Source organism: Buceros rhinoceros, unplaced genomic scaffold, assembly GCF_000710305.1.
Source record: "Buceros rhinoceros silvestris isolate BGI_N320 unplaced genomic scaffold, ASM71030v1 scaffold16406, whole genome shotgun sequence".
Taxonomy (NCBI): Eukaryota; Metazoa; Chordata; class Aves; order Bucerotiformes; family Bucerotidae; genus Buceros; species Buceros rhinoceros.
The window spans coordinates 3,858-14,974 of record NW_010415965.1 but is presented as its reverse complement, the minus strand read 5'-3'; the positions used below and the strand labels follow the sequence as shown (position 1 = coordinate 14,974).

Below are 11,117 nucleotides of genomic sequence, written 5' to 3'. Positions count from 1 at the left end.
AGCGTCGCTCCTCTAATAGCACGTAGTTGAACTATGAAAATGGCAACTCTATCACTGACTTATTTTCACAATAAGTAACTCTCTCATTCTTTCAATCACCACAACCTGCAGATCCGTGGTTATTTGCGAATGATTATTACACTGAGCGGGGGGAAGGAGGGGGAGAAACGATTAAGAAAATGCAAAGCAGAAGTGAAAAGAAACAGATACATTTGCTAAATAAGAGCAGCACTATCCAGCAAAGAGGAGAAGCAGATTAATAGCTGCCTTACAGCAAAAACAAATGAACACAAAATCTAATTTACAAACCTATTAGATTTGCTATGTAAGCTGTTCACAGCTGATCTGATTGTACCTCTGCCTCCAGAACTCCTGCAAGACAAAGGAAATGCATTATTTATAAACCGGCTCCTCTTTGCCAAGCATTGTTCAACAGTCAAGAGATCCTGCTCTGAAGGGCTCCGAAAGGAGATGCTGCTGCGCCATTCGCACCCCACCCCGTCCAGAAGGGAGATGTCCTGATGCCTGTGAAGGGCTTTTCACATCCATCGTCAATGCTGCCCTACTGTGACTGTAAAATCATTCCAGCAAAAAAGCTCCTAAACAACCCAATTAATAATACCTGCGCCATCTAAGGAGCCATCAAAGACATCTGGTCCCCATCATCAAAGCAGCATGCAGCCTACAGGTTGCATTAAATACAGCTCTACTTTTTTTTTTTACAAGTCAGGTGTTAGCAGTGCACAGAGGTGGTCTCCTCCACCTCCAGGCTGCCCAGGCACTTTCCCTGTCCTTTTCAGGTGAGGACTCAGCCGAATGATCTGGACACGAATGATCTGGACATGTCTTCATCAGCTGAGACCACCCAATATCTCTGTTTTATCCAGACCAAGCTACCAGCCTCCTGGGTGACTCGTGGAGACCTTATCCTCACAGTACACCTTCCCTCAGCTCCTAGTGACCCAGACCAGACCCATGGCTCCATTCCAGTCCCCTCCGATTCCACAGGGGACCTGAAGCCCCTTGTCCCCACCTTTGCAACCTGGCTGAAGCTACGAGGCCAATTCACCACAGCCACTCACATGCTGGAGCTGGGACCTGAAGTGACAGCCTTGTCACTCCCATGGCCTGACACCACGGCACAAGGACGGGTGCCAGACCTGCAGGAATGGACAGCCAAAATTTCCAGCACCTGTATGATGCTATAACGAAGGACAGGCAGGACCAAGCCTCTTCAGAATCCAATGCCACTCGCACGACCTGTAAATGCTCACTTTAAAATAAATACATACTAGTACTGGTCTGTAGCTAGCTGGTGCAGAGCCCCTTCCTGCTTTACGTTGCTATTTTCCAAGGAATTTCAAAGAACCAGTCACCCACTTTGTGATGCTCAATGGGAGCTGGGCTCCCAGTCAGACACATTTTAACTGCCACGTGCTCATTGCTCTGTTTTATTGTTTCCATTGCACAGATATCCAAACGAACACGCTCATAAAGAGAACTGAATTCTCTTCCAGCAGAAATATTGTTATCTAGAAATATACACCTTAATGAAAATGTATCTCAGGAGCGCATATTTCTACCAGTCCTGAAAAAGTCCCAAATGCATTATCATAAATGAAAAAGAAAGAATGTGTGAATGTTTGGTGCCATCGGAAAAGACTTTCGGACTCGTGGGACGTGATATAAATCCCTTTGTTAGGCTGAGCACAGCCCTCAGCACCACAGAGCATGAAACTCTTGGAAATGCCACGATGGCTGTCCCTTGCCTCCCTCCTGCCAGAGACCATCTACGGCCAGGTCAGAGCAATTCCTCCTCCCACACTTCCCTTTGACAAACCTGAGAGTCAGAGAGCTGTTTCATTTTTTGGTCCATCAAGGTAACAGCAGGACTAGCTTATTCCTACAGCCTACTGGCATTTAACAAGCCTCCGCTCTAATGGGGTTCAGCGTGGGATGAACTGGATTAGTGTGCAAACCACACATCCTTTCAGAGACGTCTCCTCTGGAGGAGCCTTCCAAACGGGATTCACACTCCTTCACACTTGCTGTAAGACAGATAGGGACTGGATTAAAGGCTTAGAAAAAGAAACGCTGCTCCTGAGTAAGTGCTGGTTTCCGGACTCTATGAAAGAAATTAGAAAGTGAAGGAGACCTGTTAGCTCACACCTCATCCCTGTTTTGTGGCTACGGCAGGACTGATCCAAAGCATCACAACGCGTTATTCAAATGCATTTATCCACTCTAGCTTTACATGCCCTCAGCGACAGGTCTGTGCATGTCTCCTCCTGAAAGTAAGGCAGGCGTTGGGACTGGAGATGCTTGACGTGAGGAAGACAAGTTGAGAGCGCATCTCCTGACTCGCTGTGTGCAGAGGTGGTGGGGAAGGAGACTGGCTGTCTCGATCCCCTGCTGAGCAGCCCCTCGAGGGCAGTTTCAGGGGGCACTCCTTTCTGCTCATGTGCTGTGAAAATTGGAAGTTTTCAAAACCTTGTAATGCATACAGAGCACAAAGTGTTCTGCTGTTATATATGGACACGAAGGGGTGGCTCATCGGTGGAGGAAAGAGCAGGACTCTGCTACCCATCTTGCCATGACTTGCTCCGTGGCATTGGGCTCACTGTTTTGCTGGCCAGCAGCAGCCAGGATGCTCTTGGTGGACACTGGAGATATCCGGCAAAGACACTCCTCCCTGTACCAGGCTTGGTTTCTCTCTGAGCCACAGAGACTGCCTGAAGCAGACATGATACTTGGCTGAAGGTCTCAACTGGTTTAGGAGATCCTGAAATACTCCCGTGGCTTCAAAATCACCAATCTTTTGGCCTTTGTGTCCTTCGCTGCAACTTCTGGGTATCTTCCCTACAATCTCCCTTCAGACAGTCAGAGGCTCTGAATACGATACCATGGGATGTACTGCCCCGTCCAGCCACCCTGCTCAGCTCAGCCCACCGGCGGGTACCAGCCAGGCAAAACAACTGCTCAAAACACCTGTAGTTCAGCCAAGCATGGTGTTTTTCAAGGTCTACCATACTTCATTACCAACACAGGCAAGCCAATATCGCTGTACTGCTTCAATTCACCTACCTGGGAAGAGGAAACCAGTATAAATAGAGGGCACTAATTATGAGGCACAAGTTAAGAAAAGAAGTCAGCCCATTTTATTCCACCTCGCTGACCTGGAGTTTCAAATCTCATGGCTTCAAAAGGCAAAAACCAACCTCGATTAAAACTGCACGGATAGGCATTGATTTTGAAAAGCTTTCTAGTGCTACATCGTGTTTAGATTGAATTGCCTTATTAATCTAGTTGTTATCACTTTGATTGTATAGCCAGCTCCACAAAGTACCAACCTGCTTCCTAATCCTATTATTTACAAAACGCTCTTCTTTTGACTTCTGTCGGGATGTTTTCCAGTGATAAGTCGCATTTCTACGTGCTAATGCCATATTACTGGCTTATGCCATCCTTCCTCATTTCTGCTTTGAGATTTTCAAGTTGAATTTCCACTATTAAAGATATTATATAGGTCAAAACGTTCTGTGCTCAGATGTAAAGTGACACTGATTCGTATATCAGAGGACAAAAAAGAAAAATTGTCTTATGGTTCAGGTCCAAATTTTCCTGGATGAATAACTTCTGACAAATCAGATATGCGAGGACTTCTCTATTCACCCACTACAAATGGCCTGTTTAGGGCTTTTGCTTCCTTTTTTATCATCTCCCACTTCTTAAATGATTCTCTTAATTGTTGCTAGGTACGGTTCAGTCTTGCTTCGAGCAATTTTGATACGTGAAATCAAAGCTGCTTTGACTGAACAAGTAGGTCACGCAGACTCTTTGGACGAGAGGATCTCTAAAAGCAGCCTTTACACATCCATATTCTCAGGCTTACCAATTAAAAAATGTGTTTTCCATGGATATTTTACAATGCCCACCTCCAAGTCCTGATTCCCCCCAGCACCTGTGGCAGACAATACCCAGGGGAAGCATGCATAAGAGGCATGAACTAGCTGGAAATGTCAGCTATACCCGACCACTCATTTATCCACATTTGTGGGACCCATTTCTGGTGGTGCAAAACCTCTGCCTCTTCATGACCTTGGGCAACCCAAGTCCTCCTTTTCTCCCTCCTCCACATAAAAGAGAGATAATAATCCTTTGGGGGATTGTTCAGTATAATTTGTCCATCTGAATTTCTTGGGAAGAGAGTTCAGAATGCTGCAATTTTAATCTGAGGGGTTCAAATGATTAACACCTACTGATTAAGCTTTCACAAGCTGCTTTTGTGGTAGGTGCAGTTTTATGATCATTGTTTTACTGCTGGGACACAGCGGGTGAAGTGGCTTGGTCCGTAACATAAAAAAATGACAGTTCCACAAGCCAGGACAGGAGCAGGCACTATGGGCTTAGAGCAGACCTGTCCTCTTGAAAATGCTGCTCTTTGCTTGCTGAGAGGAGTGTGGCTCGTGCTGGGTGAGAGAGTAGGACATGTCACCCAGAGGACCACAAGAATCGATCTGACAAGGTCTCACTGGCCTGAGAAGCACATGGAGCCAGTGGTCTCCTGAAATGGCTGCAGGCTGTACTCATAAGGCAGTCTGTATCTATTAAAAACAAATAAAATCATCACCAATATTTATTTTGTTTTTTAAGGATTGCTCTGACGTTATCCTCAAGACCAGAATTGCTATTTTCTATCTGAAGAGCACATGAGTGTGATGCCAGGCCTAGGCAGGGACCGTCCTCTCAAAATCACCGCCTCCCAGCCCACGGGCTCTCCCCGAGGCAGCTGGTGGGGAGGGGACAGGAGAGGGATGCTCGCAGACCCTCTACAGGATGCTGCTTCGTGGCCAGATGGACCCGGTCACTGTAACTAAGAGTTCTGGGGAAAGGGAGATGCTGCCCAGCCACTAGAAATGAAATACAAACACAAAGCTCATCCTCCTTCTCCCAGACTTGATATGGATTTTGCTTTCGCTAACACTCACAGTGATATAAACCCCACGTGCACTCACGGGTAAAGGTCAGACCTTGCAGTGTCAGGGACTAGCTGGCACCTGCACGTCACCTCGTTAGAAGCTGGACCTGGATGCACCAACTGCCCTGTTAAGAGAGCGGATCCATTCTGCAGACTAAGGGCAGAGCAGTCATGAAGGTAAGCCATGTGCATCCCTCAGAGATGGGGCAGGACTCGCTCGGGTCAGTGCTGGGGAACGTGGATTGGGATACAGGTTTCAAGCCTCCCTCCTCTTCCCTGAAATTCAGGGTTTGTGTTGAGACTGGCAGAGCAGCAAACGTGACTTCAGGGCTTTTGGGGAAAAATTGCCACATTTCCAAGTTGTCTATGAAAAGGAAGTAATTGGCTTCCAGTGCCAACCTGTCCAGCCTGTCCTGCAGGGCGGAGAAGCAAAAGTGTCCCAGGAGCCCAAACTGAGCAGGGACTGAGCCCAGAGGCTGGAAACAGGAATTACCCAGGGACCATATTCTGGCTCTCCACCCACGCATCAGGATCTTGCTGAAAAGATGAAAAAAGGCCACATTCATCAGAAGTGTCTCACTTGATACTAAGGTGGTTTCTGTGGGGCTTAGGTCAAAGCCCATCCATATCCTTAAAATGCTCTGCTAGCACAGGAGAGACAATTTAGAGATGAGGCTTCACCGCTGGCTATCCCTGCACAGAAACCAACTTGCAGACTAGAACCAAATGCCAAAGCCAGGCAAGAAGTGATGGGATCGGAGATGCATTTTTTGAACCTGGAGATCACGTACTCAAACGCAACATCGTGCACATCCCCTAACAGCAGTCTTTCCCCATCTAGAAACACAGCTCACAGGCTCCTTTCTCAACTTGCCTTCCTGTGACACATTTCGTAACACACCAGGAGCACTCAGGACATCTTGACACTTGCAGATCATTCTCTGTGACGTTTCACCAGTCGCTTTTGAGGCTTTTGTCTGGGGGCGTGGAGGAGATTGCGATTAAGAGAAGCAGCGGCCATCGGGTAGCCCTGCATACCCTCACTCTCCTGGTGAGCAAGCTTCCCTCTGTAGGGATTAATTTCAAAGACATCTCTAAAGTGTTTGTCTGCTAGGATGAAAGATCCTGCAATACATCTTGATGAGACATCTGAAATCACACTTCGATGTGTTTAAAATCTCACTTGTTCATATTGTCACAGCTTGGCAGCCTGAGTGTCAGAAACTTCCTAAATATCAGGTGCTATTTTTACTGCTCCAAGTTTCATTCTTTCTATCGAGTCGCATGACCACTTTTGGGAGAGCGTGCCCGTATGACAGCTTTTGGGAAAGTCACCCTGCCCTGCTGGGGTCCCGCTGCGGCTCCAGTACCAGTACACGAACCGCAGGGGCAGTGCTTGTGCAGCCAGGCTGGAGGTGAAACACCCATCTGTCAGTCTCCTGCCAATGAGCATTACTAATTCAGCCATGCCCCAATCCCCCCTCCACGTCACCCATCCTGCAGGCTCCTTCCCAGGGACCATAACAAGATGGGAAGGCGCTCGGATCCCTACCACTCAAGGGGTAACCGTGACTCCACATCAGCTCCCGCATACACCAGCACAGGGTTTAGCCCTGAGGTTTCTGCCTGGCCGCAAATCACTGTGTGTAATCACTGCAAGCGTACACCGAGGAGTCAGGAATCAAGGCACAAGTCTGAGTTTGCAAAACAGAGACACCTATTGCTTAATGGGGAATACACCAATTAGGCTGAAACACTTAGGTGACACAAACAGGGAAGAATCAGCACAACAGCACAGCTCCGACAGCTGAAGGGCACAAGGCAGCGGGAGGGATCGCTCTGCTCCGGGGGTAACCAGAGCACCACAACCAAATCCCTGTCCCTGGCCTGGGATACCTGCCTGAAGGACCTGTGAGAGGCAAGAAAATGCTTGGAGCAGCTTGAGCAGCCCTGCCCATGAGGGAGCCACAGTCCAGGACCTTTAGGCTCTGCCCCCAAGCCAGCATGTGCTTTCTCTGAGCCAGAGAAGTCCCTCTCACACCTGTAGAATGTCAGGTCTCACACCCACACGCATTCACCGTAAGGTCAGCATGGCCTGACTTGATCACCCTATGCTGCTCGTCGTTTGTCACTGCCCTGAAGACAAAGCACTCACGAGCTTGCACAGCTCAAATGTCCACACTTCACCTCTCCCCATCCTGCGTACTGGCAGGACCTTATTCCCTCCTTCATCTCAGGTCTTCCGTCAGAAGTTTATTCTTGGCATCGGTTCAGTTTCTTTGGCTGTGTTAATGAAACAGCCAGCAAAGAAAAAGACATTGAAGCCCGCAAAAATGATCCAGTGAGGGGCTTGGGACTGGGGAGCAGTGGTGGTTTGGTTTTGTATCCATCTTTCCCCTTCTAGAAGGGAGAAGGAAAAAACTCCAAGAACCCAATGACGACCTAGAAAGGAGCTGAGACAAAAGCCTCACTGCTAAAAAAAACATGCCTACACTATACATTTTTCCTAAGATAATTTTTTCAGCCAACAGAGCAGAGCAATCAGGGAGCGCAAACAGCAGAACATCAGTCTTGCGGCAGATCCTGTCACCCTGAGCATTTGCGTCCCAGAAGACAGAAATCCCAGTGGCTCCTGCAGCATCTTGGATGCCACGTACCTCGGGAAATGGGAATGGAGCAACATGAAAAGATGTCGTGTCTGGGGAGCTGTGGGGTGCTCAGGCTCATCTTCTCGCACCCATCTTTTCACTACTTTTCCCACTGCTCTGCGCCGCCCCTTGGAATCCTCAAGGTCTCATGTGGTTTTGTTTTTCCCTGTTGATGTGGGTGCTGAGGACCTCTTCTGGGCAGTGGCATCCTCCTGGTGCGGCTCTTCTGCACAAGCATCCTCAAAATAACAGCTGGTGCCTATGCAAAGAGGGCTGAGAGCACCTGGATGAGAGCCACAACCCACAACCAGCAACTGCCTGAGCTATTCGCCCACCATTACAGGCACTCACGAGCAAGGGAGCAGTCTCAGGACCTTTGCAGGAACTTTGTCCTCTGATGACAACGTTCAGATACCAAATATTGAAGAGCCAATAGTGGTTTCAGAGGTCGGCCTCCTCTCTCCTCCCCTGGCTCATAAAGCTACACTGGGGAAATCCAGGCGGCAGTAAGAAGGAGAAGTTTAATTACCAACGGAGCAGCTGCTGGTTGGCAGTTGAGCGTGCTTCTGGGTGTCTGGAGATGCCTTACGATGACGCTTAACCTTTGCAGAGGAAACATGTGCCCTGTTTAAGCCGCTGGCTGAGAGCTGAATTACATTCCTTAGATGCCCGTAAAGCCTGGGAGGAGATGGGTCACAGTGGAAGAACCGAAGAACTGTCCTTCAATTTGCTGCTGCCAGACACACAAGTGATACCTGGAGCCCACTGTGATGCTGTTTGACTGAGGGAGGCCTTGAGTGAGCCCTTCAAAACTGTGTCATGACTGTGACAAGATGTGCTTTTAAAAGCAGCCCTGTTGGTGGAGTGCACCGGACAGGAGGGATGGTGTGCTCAGCATGCAGATGGCCAGCCTGGCTTTTTTTTTGTGTGTGTTTGTGATATTCCCAGTGGATTTGTGTATGCAGTAACAAGGAATTTATTTGCAGTAGCTATAAGAAACAGTCCAGCCCTTAAATTTGGAAAGAGCTGACCTAGTGCCTGAGCAGCCAGCTCGATGAATCAAAGGCTTTGCAAACAAGGAACCTCCAACGGGTCAAGAGCAGGGCCAGCAGAGTTAGCAGGGTCAGGGCAACGAAGCCACAGAACACCTGGCAAAGGGGTCCCTAAAACTGATGGCAGTGTTACCCCCAAGAGCAACAATCACACCCTGGCCAGTGCAAGACTCCTAACAGACTTACTTCATTGCCAGACACAGCATTTGTGCCGTGGTACCACTTGCTGCTTCAGGAGGACCATTTTGGTCCCATCACCCACACACTGAGCACCTTTACCATGTGCTGCCTCCTGGCTCATCCTCCTTCCTGCTCCCAGCCTGCCCTCTCACCCCGAACCACTGCCGCTACCCTGAAGGTTCTGGCAGCACCACGCCTGACTGCCTGGATCAGCCCTTTCGCTTCCCAACAGCAGCCAGTGCTGGTGGTGTAGATGAGGATGTATCTCTCGAAGCCACCACCACCATCAAGGCGGCTGCTTAGTCAAGGCAAGTTGTTTAGATTTACTCTGGGAACACAAGGAAAAAGGAGCTGTAAAAATGCTCTTTTTGTTTTTCTTTTTTTCTTTTTTCTACTGCATTGCAAGGGGCAGAGCTGCTGACATCAGCCCGCTCTGCCCTAGTGTTTGCTGAAGGACACCCAAAACTCTACTCCTACAGTGTATTTACTGTGCCAGGGAACCGCCGTGTTTCCAGAGGCAAATGGGGGCGGAAACCAGAGAAATGGCAAAATAAATATTGTCTAATGTTGTACTTTGGGCTTCTTTCTTGCTGTTGAGGATGACCCAGGAGCAGGAAAACAAATGGTGGAGGCAATCAGAAGTTGTCTGTCTTTGGAACAACTGTTCTTTACAACAACGGTGCCTGTAGATGTATTTAAGTAGAATTGGTCTCAGGGATGAAAAACCAAAATACCTGTAGCCTGAAAGCCCAAGGAAAGGCAAAGGAGCTCCTGTAAATGCTTTCCTCGAAGACCAAGAGCACAACCGGCACGCAAACAGGCACCGATGAACAGAGAATAATTATGGTTGCTGCAGAGAATACAAGAGAAAAGTGACCCCTTAGAGGCCAGGAGGGCTCATGGTGGCAGCAGGATCTGCTGTGTCACTGCTGGCCACCGTCCCAGGGCTTCGCTCTCTGCACTTGAGTATAGCAGTAGCATGGAGGAGCGGGCGCTGTTCTTCTGATGGCTGAATTACTTCACCTCGCCGTTAGCTGCTCAACAAGCCTTCACTAAATGAACCAACATTTGCAACTCCTTGTTCTCTGCAGGGAGAAAAAGGTTTCCTCTGCTTTCCAGGCTGGAATTGCGCATTTATAGGGTTAAAGGTGGGAAATGAAAAGCCCACCTGGGCAAAAGGGACACCTGAAGCCCTTGTGGGAACTGCTTTGCTCTGTTTATTGCTCTGGTTGCTGGGGGTGGTACTGGCCATGGTTTCAGCACCCAGGAAGTGCTGGCTGGCAATGTGCATCCTCCTACCACAGCTACTGCCCTCCTCACTGGCAAGCTCAGAAATTCCCTCCTTGGGCGTCTTGCAAACTGCTGACAGTCAGGACTGGATCGAAGAGTAACTTCTCACCAGCGGTACTGGAAAGCCCTTAGAGGGACTGTTTACACTCACAGCGCTGGGTGTTCTTTTTGTTCCACTGGATTGCTCCAGGGTCTGCTAGTGCTTTCCATCCTGCTGCTCCCAGCTCTCCTGCCGGACGCAGCTTCCCTGCAGGTACCACTGCTCCCACCACTCTCTTGGAGCTCAGCTGAAGCAAAACAAGCTATGGAAATTAAGCCTCCTTCAGCTTGCTCTAGGCAGGAGCACAGGGGGTTTGGACACATCTTTGTGGCAGCTCCCCCCACCTCCGCAGGACAGCAGGAGATGACGGAGTGCTTTACAGGGAGGAAGGGGAGATCTGTAGCCAACCTGGAATTGTCTGCTTGAGCTCAAGTTATTGTCAGAAGAGTTGCAATCAAAGCCTACACCGAGTATTTTCAGTGGCTCAGTGCTTCAACATGGCTTTTATTTCCCAGCCTGATGTGTCAGGGGGTTTTGCTAGAGTCCCGACATACCCAACAAGTACAAAGGTCTCTCCGTTGGCTCCATTTACATGAATAGCTACAGGGTGTCAGAGGGCCTCTGTCCTGCACAGGGGCGTTACTTCTCCAGACCAACCCGGATAATTCTTGGCACCCGCTATGTGAGTGCACAGAAGTGTATGATGGTAGAACATAGCACTTTTTTCAACACAACTTTCTAGCGGAGAGCAAGTCTTAGACTAACTCTGTGTCAGGTGCAGTAAATCACAGCCTGAAAGATGTAAGCAGGACATTTATACTCCACGGACCAATTTTGACAAGAAGTGTTATGACTACAGCACACTACAGACCACTCAGCGCAAGTACATCAGCCACCATAAAGGACACAAAATCTCTTTGTGGCATTCC

General features: G+C 48.8%; 1 protein-coding gene across 1 annotated transcript in view; it reads right to left on the bottom strand.

Moving 5' to 3' along the window:
• The window catches only part of ST8SIA2 (ST8 alpha-N-acetyl-neuraminide alpha-2,8-sialyltransferase 2), a 23,464-nt gene extending 15,500 nt beyond the window's left edge, over positions 1-7,964 (bottom strand). Inside the window, 3 exon segments of the mRNA XM_010137620.1 lie at positions 310-372; positions 2,989-3,030; positions 7,816-7,964. Of these exon segments, the coding sequence (XP_010135922.1) occupies positions 310-372; positions 2,989-3,030; positions 7,816-7,964 (254 nt within the window).
• Positions 7,965-11,117: the final 3,153 nt, after the last annotated feature.